Raw genomic sequence first — 17178 nt, 5'->3', positions numbered from 1 at the left:
TTCCTAAAGCTTTCTCACATATCTGTCTTACCACAAAAATCTGATCCATGCAACCCCTACCTGTCCTAAAACCACACTGTTCCTCACCAATTACTCCATCTGTTCTTCTCCTAATCCTCTTGACCAAAACCCTGCCATAAGCATTCTCAACTACACTTAACAAACTGATCCCTGGGAAACTGTAATGTTATAACACATTTGTAAATGTACACTTTAAACCCACTATCAGAAAAATAATATCAGAAGTACAGGAGATCCATATATTTCAACTACTATCTGTAGTCCTCTTCTGCTGAAGAGGACTACAGATAGTAGTTTAAGGACAGATGCCCCCCAAATCAGGCTTGCATGAAATAGTTCAACAAAGAAACTGAAAAAAGTATTGCTATAAAGAGACAGGCTTATAAGAAATACAAGTGCTTGGGTGCATCTAACAACTATCAAAGTTATGTAATAATACAGAGATTTAAGAAAGGCAGTAAAAAAATGAAAATGACAATATGAAAGTAAACAAGATTTTAGGAGTGACTGCATGATCCTTTGGCTTCAAAAGTCCATCTCTCATTAACAAACTTTATAAATAATTAGCTCATCCACATTTGGAATATGCTGTTTCTGTATGGTCACCAAATCTCAGTAAAGACATTGACAGATTGGAAAAAGTACAACAGAGAGCCACAAAACTGATTCAAAATATAAAAAATAAATCATACAAAAATCGACTAAAACATACGAATCTGTTTTCCCTAAAAAAGCATAGACTCAAAGGTGACTTGATACAGGTTATTTAAGATTCTAAAGGGGATTGACAACATCAAAAGTGACAAAAATTTTCACTGAATGAGAATCCAACAGGAAATAATGGTCTCAAACTGTCAGGAAATAGATTCAATTTGGAAATAGGTAGAAAAAACTTTGCCAACCATGTAGTTAATGAATGGAATAGACTTCCTGCAGAGGCAGTGCAATGTGGTTCAGTTTGAAGCTTTAAGATTTGTTTAGATAAACATCTAAGCAAAACTCTGTAATGAAAGCCATTTATTTTATATTATTTGTCTGTTTATTACTTGCTTGATTTTCATTTATTATTTATCTGTCAACTTATTATTATTTACTATTTACTATACTTATGCATTTATTTGATCTATTATTATTCATATTATCATAATTTCTATTTTATCTTATTTTATTTTAATTTTTCATCATTATCATACACATTTTTTCGCATCTGACCTAGTTATGGACCAAAAGATCTCCTGCCGGCATGCTCCGCCTTTGTAATCCTTTGTGTAGTAGAAAAATGCAAAGATGAACTAAAGCTGTTCTACAGGTTTATAAATGATAAATTGAGACACAGGAAAGTAATCATCAAGCTAATAGTGGATGGTGATGTCTTTGAAGAAGCCTCAGCTCAGGCAGAATTAATAAGTTACCAATCAGTCTTCACATAAGACAGCACTTTTTTGGAGGAAAGTGAGGGGAGCAAAAACCAGATTTAGAAAATATAAATGTAGAAGTGAGGGAAGTTGTCAATCTCTTGGGATCATTGGATGTAACAAAAGTTTCTGGACCTGATGGGATCTCAAACTGGATACTTAAAAAATGTAGGAAAAAACTGGCAGACAAGATATAGTCTTATAACAGTTCATTGAAAGAAGGCACTGTGCCATTTGTTTGGAAAAGGGCAAATGTGGTGTCAATTCACAAAGGTGGAAACAAGGAAACACCACTAAATTGTAAGCCTGTACCACTGACCACCAGCACACTATTGAAATTATGTGAAAAGATTGTGAAAGATCAATGGACCAAATATTTTGAAAAGATGAACATTCTGACAGTTTGGTTTCATATCTGGAGGGTTGTGTGTATCAAACCTTTTAAGCTTTACTTAAGAGTGATTGATGTGATGCAAGAGAGAGAGGGGTGGGTGGACTGTGCATACCTCAACCTAAAGAAGGCATTTAATAAAGCACCTCACAGTCAGCTAATGTGGAAAATGGAGCACATTGGAGGACTAAGAGGCAAACTACCAGAATGTATGAAAGACTTTCTGAAGGAAAGCTACATGAGGACAGTAGTAAAGAGTAAGATGTCAAGATGGAAAGAAGTAATGAGCAGAGTTCCACAAATTCAGTGCTTACACCAATAATGTTTCTTGTCTATGTCAATGAGATGATGGAAGGAACAACAAGCTATGCCAACATGTTAGCAAATGATGCAAAAATCATGTGAAGAGAGAAAAACAAGGATTGTAGACTATATCAAAATGATCTTGGCACTATTTTTGCATGGAACCAAAAATGGGAAATGGAATTCAATATTAAAAAAAATGCAAGTTACTGGAAATGGGCAATAGTGGTAAAAGGGACCATCCTTAAACTATTACTTGGGAAGTGAACCCATTACAAAAGTAAACGGGGAGAAATATTTGGGAGTGTTGATAAAGACAATCTGTCATTACACTATATGGATGATGGGATGATGAAAAAAAATCACAGAAACCCTGATACATCCAAGACTGGAATATGCAACAGTAGTATGGTCCCCACAAAAAGTGAAGGATTGAGCAGGATCGAGAGAATACAAACGACAGCAACCAAACTGGTCCCCAGCCTCGCAGATAAACCATATGAAGAAAGACTATAAGTACTGGGTCTGCCAATTTTGAAAGATCAAAGAGAAAGAGGCAATATGATTACAGCATTCTGGTCACTAAAGAGGATAGACTGCATTGACACAAGAGATCTCTTGAGTAAAGATGGGGAGAAGGCTTTAAGAGGTCATAGGAGCAAATCACGAAAGACTACATGTCTAAAGGATGTGAAGAAATACAGTTTTTCATACAGATGGATAAACACTTTAAATAGCTTAGGAAGTTATATACGATAATTGGAAATCAAGGATATAGTTTAAGTTAGAACTGTATATGAATTTGAGGCTAGGTATAATAAAAAATTAGAAAACAGTAAATAAGTTAGGTAAATACATGCATGATATACCCGTACCTGACACCTCAGAAATACAAATCTCTTCTCACCTGGATGACAACAATTACATTCACACACCGTAATGCATACAAAGCTGTAGAAATACTAAAACTATACCTCTACACATTCAACACATAGTTTGCTACAAATAGACTCAAAATAGCCCCAACCAAATATATAGCTACTCTTTTCACCAGTTGGATAATGGCACACAAATATATACCATGACTCTTTATCAACAAAACTCTCATACCATGCACACATGCACCTAAAATTCTTAGCATTCCATATGATACATTAGTGTCATTCAAACAAGGCATCATCATAGAAATAAGGACAAAATGCACACCTAGACATAACGTGTTTAAATCAAATCAAATAACAACATTTGGACAAAACAAAGAAACCACTACTACATTATACAAACAGTGCTTTTACCTGATGACGAATTATGCAAGCCCAACATGGGCCCTTAATCTCAACAAGACACACCACATCCTATAAACCACACAAAATTAAACCCCATCTCATTCCTTTGCTTCCAATTACTAACAAAATATTGGAAAGCTATCCTTAGTTGCCCTCCAAACTTTTTTTCCTTTCATGATTTTGTCCATCATCACTGGGCAAATGACCCCTCACCTTATTTTTTTCTAATTTCACATTTATTTGTTGGGAATGATCAAATGACCTGTACACAGACAATTACTCCCTATTCTCCTTAACCTTTCCTTGGCTCCAATGACCTCCCCACTTTCCCCTAGATATTCCTATTTATTCTCAGATATGTGTATCATGTGTACTCGATAAAGCTGTAACAAGCAAAACAACATACTAATGCTGTTTCTTTAGATAAACTTGTCAGCAACTGCCAATTACATACAGCATGGGTGATGTTTATGATGGTTAATGAGTCAAACTGTGTCTGTATGTCAAACCCTCTGTGTCGTAGTTGTGACATACCAGGCTGACAACTTGGTTTTGAAGTCACCACCTAGGATAAGGTTGGAGATGGTGGTGAATTGATTTAAGTTAGGCCTGAAGTTGTTGGGAACTTTGTAGGATGATGGGGTGGGGGATGCACATGTTAACTATTGTGATTGTGGATTTGTTACCTGTTTGGATTTAGATTGACTGGGATTTGTTGGTACTGTCAGTGGGAGGGAGGAGGGATTTCGTGGTGGTACTTGCGTCCACAAACCAGATGGATTGGTGGATCAGGGTGATCAGTCCACCACTTCTGCTGTGGGTCCAGTCTTGTCTGGTGGCAAAACTATGAAATGAGGGTGTTTTTGGTGAGTGTTGTGGGGTTAGGAGGAAGAGAGGGTGGATTTGGGGTGGGGGTATAAGGGAGGGTTAGGGTGTAGGTGTGGGCATGGACACAGGCTAAGGGTGGGGAGGTAAGAGTGCAGTTACAGGTGGGCATGATGAACAGGTCCAGGTGTTTGTGTAGTGTTTCATGTCAGCAAGTGTTATGCAAGTATTTACCTAGTTGTATTATACAGGAAGGGAGCTATGCTTGTGGTGACCGTATCTTTCACCATTAAGTTTTTTCTTAAAATCTTGGATAGTGTTTGCACACACTGTTTCTTTATCTAATTTATTCCAGGTATACACCAGATCTCTTCTATAATTATATTTTTTCAGTTTCTTTTCATGTCCTCCTGTTTTTCCATTGTCCCGTTTTAATAAATCATCTCTATTTAGGATTTCCATTCCTTTCATGATTCTATAGTCAGTAGATCTCCTCTTTCTCTTCTTTGTTCCAGAGTTGGTAGTTCCAATTTGGACAATCTTTGTCCCAGTATTTGCATGAATTGCATTGGATTGAGTCCTTTGTTTGTCTGCTCCAAATGATGGGTTTGGAGCATGTTGGACATGTGTAATTTGTGATAGGTCCAAGGATGCTCTCTACATCTCCAGCTAATAAGAGGAGAAGAGGGATGACTACCAGAGAATCACTTCTAAGTGTTGAAAAAACATGAAGATGTATCCTGGATTCTGGATTCCAAGGAAAGACCACCTCGCTTGCGCGGGATCGGGTTTTGTGGGAGGGGAAGAATGTCTGTAGGAAAATGAAAAGATAGTAGTGTATAAAAGAGGGCTATTGCCACCGGGCGAATTGCGAGCGATTAGGGGCTTATTTGTTGTCGTGGCTTAGGAGAACTGGGCTAGGAACTTGGACGGCGGCGCCAATGCCGGGAGGAAGAGCATATTATATCACCAACGAAAGTTTGGAAAATGGTAGGAGACGTAGTGGAAGAGAAAGGGGGAAAAACGGAAAAATCTTTAGCGGGAGGTAAACTGAAATGAGAAGATGTAGTATAAGAGAAAGTGAGAAAGGAAACGAATTTTAGTCGAAGAAAAAGGAAGTGTATATGTTTGTGCGTGGGATGCGGCTTTGTTCGTGAGAGGTGTGTGTGTGTAATTTACGGTTAGTGAGTAGATTTCACTTCCCGCGTGTAGAGGGCGTTCCTGATTGGCCCCAGGTAAGGCATGAGAATTCCTGTTTTACCCCAGGTTGGGTTTGAGTAGCCTGTCAGTTAATGCGTTATTATTATCCTTGGGTAAAGGTTGTGGTACTTGCACCAGGTAACCAAAGCTGCTCTCAGGGATTTGTACCAGTGACAGGGGTGGCAAAGGCTTCTTGTGATGGTCTGTCCATCAATTCTTTCCATGTTGGGGTTTGGGGGACCCAGGCAAAGATGCTGCCACACCAGGACCTAAGCTGTTCTATAATTTTGTTAATGGTAGATTGAGACACAAAAGTATCATGAGGTTGAAAGTAAATGGATCAGTCTATGAAAGTGCTAAAATGAAAGCAGAAATAGTGGACAGTATGTTAGCAATGTAGATTATGTGTACAAAAGCCTAATTCTTCCTCAGAAATGTACCAAGATTTACATGATGCACCATTAGCATCTATCAAATCAGCATGCCATTAAACATTCACATGAGCTAGATGTGGACTGAAGCTGTAAATTTGCTTAACACCCTTTCTTTAGATAATTATATTATCACATTACTGCTTTATGAGAGTGGTAGAGCATGTGTTAGGATTAGAAATGGAGAGAGTGAGTGGTTTGAAGTGGAGGTGGGACTTCGTCAAGGATGCGTTATGTCGCCCTGGCTGTTCAACTTATACATGGATGGGGTGGTGCGAGAGGTGAATGCTAGGGTAGTGAGTCAGGGATTGGAGATGGTTAAAGAAAATGGAGAAAAGTGGGAGGTGAGCCAGCTGTTGTTTGCGGACGACACTGCGCTTGTGGCAGGGTCAGAGGAGGGATTGAGGAAGCTGGTGGCAGAGTTTGGGAGAGTATGTGATAGAAGAAAGCTAAAGATAAATGTGGGTAAAAGTAAGGTGATGAGATGTACAAGGGGTGAAAGTGGCAGTAGACTGGAAGTGAACATTGAGGGAGAGCGGCTGGAGGAGGTGGATAGTTTTAGATACTTGGGTGCAAGTGTAGCAGGAAAAGGTGGAGTGAAGGTGGAGGTAGAATGTAGATTGAGAGAAGCGAGTAAATGCCTTGGTGGTTTAAAGAGTGTAATGAGGAATAGACATTTGGGAATGGATGCGAAGAGGAGACTGTATGAAGGAGTGATTGTGCCAACGGCACTGTATGGGGCAGAAACGTGGAACATAAGAGGAGAAGAGAGAAGGAGTTTGAATGTGTTTGAGATGAGGTGTCTGAGAAGTATGGTGGGGGTTACTAGGCTGGATAGAGTGAGAAATGAGGAGGTGAGGAGGAGAACAGGGGTGAAAAAGGATTTGGGAGATAGGGTTGATGAAAGAGTATTAGGATGGTTTGGACACATGGAAGGAATGAGTGAAGAAAGACTAGTGAAAGAGGTGTGGGGGGCGGATGTGGAGGGAGTGAACGTGAGGGGACGTCCTAGGATGAGGTGGGTGGATGGGGTGAGGGGGGCTTTGGGGAAGAGGGGAGTGTCTGTTGAGGAAGGAGGGGAGAGGACGGAGGGCAGAGGTGAGTGGAGAGTGGTTGTGTGTGGATGATGTTGTGACTGCATGAGGGGGAATGGGCAGGGGGGTGGGGGGTGGGGTAGTATGTGTGAGTAAATTTGACGCAGCCCGAAGGGATTTCTCCCCGTCCTCGCCTTATATGCAAAGGGGGACGGAGAGGGGTGGGTCGCCGATTAAATGAAGCGGCCTTGCTGTGGATGTACTGTGTCTTGCGATACTGCTTCTGACCCAGGGCGGTGGGCGGGGTGCAGGGATGACCCGTCATCCAGGAGGTGCTCAGATAAAAGGAAGGGTGGGAGGGGTGTGGAGTGTATTTAGGGATGAAATGGGTGGGAGTGTTTTTATGCCTTTACCTTTTTGGCTACCTCCCTTGGAAGGGGGAAAAAGCCTTGGTATATGTATGTACTGCTATTTGGACATATGTCCAAATAGCAGTACTAAAATAATCTACTGCAGTGCTGTTTTGCAAGTTTACATTTTCAATTAGGCTACCAACTTAAAACACTACTCTTAATGTGTTTATTCTCTTGGCTACAAAGCTTAAAACCTAAACCATATCTCATAAATTTCTAGCATCTCATTCATGTACACAAATACAAGATGACAAAACAATCCAAGAAGCAGAAGCCACTCACCAAACACACGCACCACAAAGCTGATACGAAACTGAGAGGCGAAGAGTGTAAGGAACCAGGGTGCAGCATAGAGCTGTGGAATCACCTCATGGCACTCTAAGTGGTCATACAGCTGCCTGAGCTTGTCATGTAACAGACGTGACAGTTGATACATCTCCACCTGTCAGAAGGGATTCATAAAAGGCCTAAATGATCACTGGATTTTAAATGAATGTTGCTAAATAAATGTTGAAGTTGTTCCATAAGTTTTATGAACATATTCTTATATATACATAAATATATATATACATATATGTGTGTATAATGTAATAGCACATATAGCCCCTAACAATAAAAGCTGTAATAGCATATAAGTACTAAACTCTGCGTCACTATGAAACCTTCTACTGGTATATATACAGGGTGTTCAGGATAAAGTTGACACTTTTTTGGAAAGGAAAGAAAAACATCATATCTTGGCCAAAAATTTATGTATTCTCAAAATTCAGTGCACCTCTTAGAGGATCTTTTGCCAAATACAGCTCACTCAAAGAAGCCACTCTGAGCCTCCACCACAGCCTCCAGGCAGGACCTGAACCTGCAGCACGCAGCCTTCACAGTGTCCTTCAAGATATGCCTAAACACCGGTTAGATCCTGTCAATCAGCTAGTCCTTGGTGTTGCAGGCAGTACGATTAGTGTCTTTTTCAACTGTGCCCCATACATAATAGTCCATGAGGTTGCAATCAGGTGAGTTGGGGGGCCAGATGAAGTCATAGAAGTTCTCAACAGCCACTTCTGGGTGTTCCCGGTGTGGAAAACAAACAAGAACAGTAACCCAGGGGAAGCACAGAAGAACCCTGACACTACAGACTAAAGGGGGGACTACTGGTCTGTTAAAGCCATTTGTCCATAGGTTCCATATGTTAAGCATAACATATATAAATAAAAAATTGAACTAATTACAGACAATTACTGTCAACTCCAGTGATATTCATTGTTTTTAGTTTATATTGACATAAATCATTTGTGTTATATTTTATTATATCTGTAAGTTTTAAAGCATTTGGTGACATCAATATCAAGATTCAAGATGTCATACACTACTGACAACTCGTATCTCTACATGAGCTTCAAGACGCCATCTTTGTTTTTGTTTGTTGTGAAAAACTAACAGAAGTCTGAGACCTATCTTGAATGTCAAGTAGTAGGAGTAGGACTAGGACTAACTACATCATCTTACTTGGATACATTTTAATTTTACCAAAAATAAATAAATAAATAAACTAAGCTATGAGGCAGTTCTGTTACTAAAGTTAACTCCCATCATATTAACTTTTTTTTTGTAAATATTGCATCATATTCTATCATATCTGCAAATTTGAAAGCATGTGGTCACATCAATATTGAGATATTGATTCAGATTTTTAATATGTCCTGGACATGCTGACTTGACCAACAACGGAAGCTACAAGGCAGTTCACGTCGAGCCCCGAGTTGTTGGCAGTGTATCAAATCTTGAATTTCTCAATACTGATGCAGCCAAATCCTTTAAAAATTACAGAAACAATAAACTAAAGCACAACTTATTTATGCAAATATTAACTAAAAAACAACTAATATCAGAGTTTTAAGTAGTTGATGGCATTTGTCACATTTTTGTGGGCATTTTCATATTTTTGTTAAAATCTTTATTCTCCTTAGTAGGTTGTGGGGATGAATGTGCCAATGGCATTTTATGGGGCAGAGACCTGGGCAGAGACCTGGAATTTAGGAGATGCAGAGAGGAAACTTTTAACCACTTCCATACGGTGACGCCTACGTAGGTGTCATGAGGAGCATGTGGGTATGCAATGATGCCGACGTCGGCATCTTGATTATATTTATTGTAGTCGTACCTGCGTGACCCTCATTCTCTCTAAACTGGCTTCATCATATTTTCTATGGTTATAAAAATTCACGGGTGAAAGAGAACGAGCAATTGAGCAGTGACTTTATTTTTTATAATGCGATTATTATGACGCAACATTGCACGTCGGGCAGCTAATGCTGCCAGACGTGCGATGTGCCCCGGAGTGAAGAGGTTAAATCTGTTTGAGATGAAATGTCTGAGAAGTATGGTAGGGGTTACAAGGTTGCATGAAGTGAGAAATGAGGAGATGAGGAGGAGATGGCAGGCAGGGCTGATAAAAGAGTATTGGAATGGTTTGGACACACAATGGATGAAGAAATATAAGTAAAAGTGGTGTATAAAGCACAGGTGGAGGGAATGAACTTGAGGGAACAACCAAGGATGAAATGGATGGATGGGGTGAAAGGGGCCTTGAGCAAGAGAGGAATGTCTGTTGAACAAGAAACAGAGACGGCAGGAGATAGGGGTAAGTGGAGGATATCTGTGTATAGGTACTGTGATATAAAGAAGAGGGGGGGTAGGAAGTGGTTTTGTACGAATGATATTTCGAGGTAGCCTAAAGGGATTTCTCCCTGTATTCTCTTTTTTCTGCAAGAGGGGATGGAGAAGGGGTCCCAATTAAGTGAAGTGGCTTTGCTGTAGATATGCTGTGTCTTGCTGCGTTGATTCTGACCCAGGGCAGTGGGTGGGGTGGGATATTGGGATGACCTGTCATCCATGAGGAGTTAAGATGAAAAGGAGGAACAGGTGGTAGTGGAATGGGTGGGAGTGGGTACTTGCCTGCTGACTTGGCTACCTCTCTTGTAAGGGGGAAAAAACTTAGGTATATAGATAAATAGATCTATAAGTTAGATAATAATTATTTTCAAGGTTTAAATGAGGATTTTTTTTTTAAGTATTTACCCAGTTGTATTTTATGGGACGGAAGCTATGCTCGTGACCTGTTTTTGTACCTCTCCATGTCCAGTTTTTTCTTGAAATCGTGTATAGTTCTGGCATTCACCATTTCACTGTTCAATTTGTTCCAGACATCGATCACTCTGTGTGGGAAACTATTCTTTTTCAGGTCTCTTTTGTAACTGTCTTTCTTTAGTTTCTTTTTGTGTATTTACCTAGTTGTATTTTACAGGATGGGAACTATGCTCGTTGTGACCCATTTTCGTATCTCTCCACATCCAATTTATTCTTGAACTCGTGTATAGTTCTGACATTCACCGTTTCACTATTTACTTTGTTCCAGACATCGATCACTCTGTGCAGGAAACTGTTCTTTTTCAGGTCTCTTCTGTAACTGTCCTTCTTTATCTTCTTATCGTGTCCTCACGTTTCTCTCTTGTCCCATTTCAATAGGTCATCTCTATCGAGAACTTCCATCACTTTCATGATTCTGAAGATGGTCAACAAGTCGCCTCTTTCCCTTCTCTGCTCCAACGATGACAGCTGTAATTTCTCCAATCTTTGTTCATACGTCAAATTTGATAGTGTGGGTGCCATCTTTGTCGCCACTCTTTGGATTATTTCTAATTTCTTTGTATTTACCTAGTTGTATTATATGGGAAGGGAGCTATGTTCATGGTGACCCGTCTTTGTATCTCTCAGCATCAATTTTTTTCTTAAAATCTTGAATAATGTTTGCACACACTGTTTCTTTATCTAATTTGTTCCAAGTATCTTTCACTCTGTGTGGGAAGCTGTTCTTTTCTAGATCTTTTCTGTAATTATCTTTTTTTAGTTTCTTTTCATGTCCTCTCGTTTTTCCAGTATCCCATTTCAATAAGTCATTCTTATCTAAGATTTCCATTCTTTTTATTATTCTACAGATAGTAAGTCTCCTCTTTCCCTTCTTTGTTCCAGAGTTGGTAATTCTAATTTGGAAAGTCTTTGCTCATATGTCATTTTGGAAAGAGTTGGTTCTCGTTTTGTTGTTGCTCTTTGTATTCTTTCTAATTTCTTTATATTCTTTTTGGTATTGGGTGTCCATAGTGTTGCTGCATACTCAAGTTTTGGTCTTATTAGTGGAGTTAGATCTTTTTTATCATTTCCTCATCCAAATAAGCAAATGCCACTTTTATTGACCTCAATAAATTGTAGGTTTCTTCGACTATTCTATTAATATGCTTATCCGGTGTCATGTCCTTGCTGATTATCACTCCAAGATCTTTCTCCGAGTTTACTTTTTTTACCTCTTATTCACCAATTTTGTAATTTTTTGATATTCTGTTTTTACTTTTTCCAAATTCCATTATACTACATTTCTTGATATTGAATTTTACTTTCCACTTTTGAGTCCATTTGTGTTTTTCTTTGTGTGCTAGTGCTGAGACGTGTAGGCCTCACAGGGAGGCAGGAGAATCATAAACACACATTAGTTAGGTAGGTTTGATGGGAAAAGTTGTTGATATGCAGAGTTGCAAATGACAAGTTGTGAATAGACAAGGGTTCACTATTTAGTCAGTATTCCATATAGGATATGTGGGACAGAAGAAATACCAGAGAACATTGACAGACAATAAAAAAGACAAGACGTCTAAAGGATATCAATATAGTTTTCCCATACAGATACTGTGATTTATAGAACAGTTGTACATGAGTTACGCCTAGATTCTGTGAATTGGTTTGACCACATTTTCTGTGTTTATTATTACTCAGAGTACAAGAGAACAAGTAATACAGAAGTGACTTTATATTTTATAATGTAATGTGAAGAATTGTACATTTGGTAGCTGATGCTGTGTGCAAGAATTTGAGTCATACTGAAGTGTTTAAAATTGGTTAAATATTAGATGGTACCACTCAAATGTTTACATACCATATCACCTGGCACCATTTGACATGTCTATAAAAACATTAAGCTTTTCTGCTTTCTCCCTGCATGTCTTTTTATTGTGATGTGAAGTGCTTGTGGAATGCTTTTTAACAGTAATGTGTGATAAAAATGTGACATTAGCATAAATTGCCATGGCTAGTAATTGTCCTGCTATTGGTGATGCTGATATTCATCTAATTGTAATCTGCAGAAAAGGTGCCATATTCATACAGTACTGTCCCTGTGCTTCCATCACTCAATCTAAGCTTCAAATTCCAAAGCATGCTCCATATAGTAATGCAAAACCCCCCCTAAATTTACATTAATTTTTATGAAGAAACTAGGTTTACCTTATTTTTGCATCGCGTGGGCACTTATGGAACTTAGCCCTCCTATAAAAAGCAAGGCAGTTGTATACTGTAGAGAAAAAGGAAAATCCTTGGTACTATATCCAAGCACATACCTGTAAACCATGTAGGTCTGTACGATACTGCCTTCTGCATCCCATGACATACATAAGATGCTTCAATAAGTGATAAGCAGTCTCCTCATCCACCTAACAGAGACAAAATAAACAAATATTTAATAAATTTTAGACATGAAGTACATACATACATATACCAAGGCTTTTTCCCCCTTACAAGGAAGGTAGCCAAAAAGGAAAAGGCATAAAATCATTCCCACCCATTCCATCCCTGAATACACTCCACACCCCTCCACCCTCCCTCCCATCTTAGCACCTCCTGGATGACGGGTCATCCCTGCATCTTGTCCACTGCCCTGGGTCAGAAGCAGTGTCGCAAGACACAGCACATCCACAGCAAGGCCGCTTCATTCAATCGGCGACCCCCCCTCTCCGTCCCCCCATGCATAAAAGGAGAAGACGGGGAGAAATCCCTTCGGACTGTGTCAAAATTTGCTCATACATACTACCTCACCCCCATCCTGGCGCCCATTCCACCTCATGCATCACAACATCATCCATATACAACCATTCTCAATTCACCCCTGTCTTCTGTCCTCTCCCGTCCTTCCTCAACAGACATTCCCCTCTTCCCCAAAGCCCCCTTCACCCCATCCATCCACCTCATCCTAGGACGTCCCTTCATGTTCACTCCCTCCACATCTGCCTTCCATACCTCTTTACTAGTCTTTCTTCACTCATTCTTTCCATGTGTCCAAACCATCCTAATACTCTTTCATCAACCCTATCTCCCAACTCCCTTTCCACCCCTGTTCTCCTCATTTCTCACTCTATCTAGCCTAGTAACCCCCATCATACTTCTCAGACACCTCATCTCAAACACATTCAAACTCCTTCTCTCTTCCTCTCTTATGTTCCATGTTTCTGCCCCATACAGTGCTGTTGGCACAATCACTCCTTCATATAGCTTCTTAGCATCCATTCCCAAATGTCTATTCCTCATTACACTTTTTAATCCACCAAGACATTTACTCGCTTCTCTCAATCTACATTCTACCTCCAACTTCACTCCACCTTTTCCTGCCACATTTGCACCCAAGTATATAAAACTATCCACTTCCTCCAGTCGCTCTCCCTTAATGCTCACTTCCAGACTACTGCCACTTTCATCCCTTGTACATCTCATCACCTTACTTTTACCCACATTTATCTTCAGCTTTCTTCTATCACACACTCTCCCAAACTCTGTCACCAACTTCCTCAATCCCTCCTCTGATCCTGCCACAAGCACAGTGGCATCAGCAAACAACAGCTGGCTCATCTCCCACTTTTCTCCATTTTCTTTAACCATCTCCAATCCCTGACCCACTACCCTTGCATTTACGTCTTGCACTACCCCTTCCATGGATAAGTTGAACAGCCAGGGCGACATAACGCATCCTTGACGAAGTCCCACCTTTACCTCGACCCACTCACTCTCTCCATTTCCAATCCTGACACAAGCTCTACTACTCTCGTAAAAACTCTTTGACAGCTCCTAGAAGCTTTCCTCCTATCCCATATATCCTCAATACCTCCCACAGTGCCTTTCTGTCTACCCTGTCGTAAGCCTTTTCCAGGTCCATGAAGGCCCAAAAAACATCCTTCCCCTTTCCTATAGCTTTCTCACATATCTGTCTTACCACAAAAATCTGATCTACACAACCTCTACCTGTCCTAAATCCACACTGTTCCTCACCAATTACTCCCTCTGTTCCTCCCCTAATCCTCTCAATCAAGATCCTCCCATAAGCCTTCCCAACTACAATTAACAAGCTAATCCCTCTGAAACTACTACATTCACACTTGTCCCTTTTTCCCTTGTAAAGTGGAACTATACAGGCACTCCTCCAGTCCTCTGGCACTCTACCCTCTCTCCAGCAAACATTAAATAACCTCACCAACCAGTCCACCATCACTGTATCTCCTTTTTTTTTTAGACATTCTGCATGGCATCCATACAGACCAGGTGCCTTACCTGCTTTCATCATCTTAACAGCTGCCTTCACTTCATCCTTCCTTATTTCTCCTCCATTTTCCTCACTCATCACTGTCATTTTCTTAGCATTTCCCACTGCAGCTATCTTTCCCTCCCTATCCTCCTTCACATTTAGCAACTCCCTAAAATATTCTGCCCATCTTCCCCTTACTGCCTTCTCTTCCATTATTATCTCTCCATCTGCACCTTTTACCTTTTCTTCTCTACTTGATTCGCCTCCTCTTCCTCTCTTAATTTCTTTCCAAAACATCTTTTTATTACTTTCAAAAATTTCTGTCATACTCTTACCCCATTTCACATCTGCTCTCCTCTTTGCCTCCTTTACCTTTTGCTTTACTTCTCTTTTCTTTTTTTTGTACCTCTCATATGACTCCCTGGTCCTATTTTGTAACCAATCTGTGAAAGCTCGCTTCTTCTCTTCTACAACCTTCTTTGTTTCCTCATTCCACCATTCATTACCCTTCCTTCTATTTCCTCATGTCCTTCTTGTTCCACTCACCATCTTTGCACACTTTGTGACTCCCTCCTTGAACCATCCCCATTCCTCCTCCACACCCAGCTCTACTCTATCCTTCACTCCCTCCCACTCCTCCCTCAGCTTCTTCTTGTACTCCTTCTCCTTTTCCTTTTCATTTAAAGAGTTCACTCTAAGCACCTCCCTACCTTTTGTCCCTTTCCTCTTGTCCCTTTCCTCTTCCTCCATCTATCCTCCACTCTCAACTTACCTTCCACCAGAAAATTATCTAATATTCCCCCACCCTCTCCCCTTAGCACATGTACATCCTTAACTCTTCCTATCATATCATCTATACATAGTCACTCTCCACTCATCCTTATCTCCTACCTTCTCCCTTCCTTGCTCAACAGACATTACCCTCTTTCTCAATACCCCCTTCACCACATCCATCCATCCATCTCATCCTTGGTCATCCCCTCAAGTTCATTTCCTTCAACTCTGCCTTCCAAACCTCTTTTACTAATCTTTCATCACTCATTCTTTCCAAGTGTACAAACTATTCCAATAATCTTTCATCAGGCTTATCAGCCATCTCCTTTCCTACTCCTGCTCTCCTCCTCACCTCCTTATTTCTCACTCTATCTAACCTAATAAACCCTATCATACTTTTCAGACTAGTGTGGTGAATATTTGGTAAGCAACAACTTTATTAACAATTTCATCAATACAAGGAAGGGAGTACACATTATCCCAGTCAATAAGATGGTTATAGTCTCTTACATGGATAAAAAGGCCACTGGAACTTTGCCCACTCCTTACATTACATTTGTGCTGATTTATCCTAGTTTTTAAGTCTTAAAAACTACGATAAATCAGCACAAATATAGTGTAAGGAGTGGGCAAAGTTCCAGTGGCCTTTTTATCCATGTAAGAGACTACAACCATCCTATTGACTGGGATAATTCTAATGTAATAATTTCTTGTAGATCTTTATTAGAAAGAAACATTATCGAATCCAGTCACATTAAGCAAACCTTTGACCATAATATTAATTTAAGTTTAGGATTATATAAACTTGATGATTTTATTATTGATAAAATTGTAAAAAATTCTCCAAGTGTTACTAGGCCGGGATGACGTAACGTCATGTGACCAAACGTCCTTAAAAGTAAACATACGTCTCAACCTGATTATGAAGGATCTTGTGTGTCCTTCCCATGTTCCTAGCTTGTATACTACTTTATGTATATATATATATATATATCCACCTATGTCTCTGTAACTGTGTATTCCTTGATGTCTTAAATAGACGAAAACGTTCGGACTAAGCTCCTTATTTCCCAGTGTTTTTTTCTGCATATATATATATATATATATATATATATATATATATATATATACATATATGTATATATGGATATGTACCACATTTACCTTTGTCCTGTAACATCTTTCCCTCCTCCAAGGAACAATCATTGGTCTATCTTGTACCAAAAATGAATATACAATGTATGCAAAGTTGACTAATTTATACAATTGTCTTTGAAAACACTTTTTAAAATCCAATTTACAATAAAACCAGTCTACTCACATGAAGCAGGAGAATGCCACCAACAAAGCTTAAACCCTGGCAGTATCCAACCTCCTTGTCTAGAAGAGAGTAAGCCTTCAACAAGTTGAAAAGTGCAAGCTGTCCTGAGCCAAGGGCCTGACTAAAGTATGGATGAGTTGGGAAAGTTCGACCTATGGTGGGAAAAAAGTAAGAAAAATGTCACTGCAGTACAACTGAGTTATAGTACAAAATGACAAAAGAAATGTAACCGTTAACAATAAAAACTAGGATTATCTATTTCAGATTAGTAATATTGTCAAATTGGCAAGTGCCATGTCACATACAGTATATCCATATTTTTCTATCCTGAATGAGACACATAATTAGCACACAAGGAGTTACAATACATT

At 39.6% G+C, this 17178-nt stretch overlaps 1 protein-coding gene across 4 annotated transcripts in view; it reads right to left on the bottom strand.

Annotated features, from left to right (window-relative positions):
* Positions 1-17178, bottom strand: part of LOC143019553 (TBC1 domain family member 1-like) — a 155680-nt gene that overhangs the window by 23766 nt on the left and 114736 nt on the right. For 2 of the 4 annotated variants that reach the window (XM_076175287.1, XM_076175286.1), the window contains exons 18-20: positions 16808-16959; positions 12761-12853; positions 7602-7761 (exon numbers count right to left, since the gene is read on the bottom strand). In XM_076175287.1, the coding sequence (XP_076031402.1) occupies positions 7602-7761; positions 12761-12853; positions 16808-16959 (405 nt within the window). Of the gene's footprint in view, positions 1-7601; positions 7762-8039; positions 8378-12760; positions 12854-16807; positions 16960-17178 lie in introns of those variants that run through there. The other 2 variants (XM_076175288.1, XR_012965824.1) reach the window with 2 other exon arrangements.

This window comes from Oratosquilla oratoria, chromosome 37 (genome assembly GCF_046742065.1).
Source record: "Oratosquilla oratoria isolate Oo_2021 chromosome 37, ASM4674206v1, whole genome shotgun sequence".
NCBI classification, from domain to species: Eukaryota; Metazoa; Arthropoda; class Malacostraca; order Stomatopoda; family Squillidae; genus Oratosquilla; species Oratosquilla oratoria.
The sequence above is the reverse complement of the archived record's forward strand: the minus strand, read 5'-3'. Positions and strand labels throughout refer to the sequence as shown.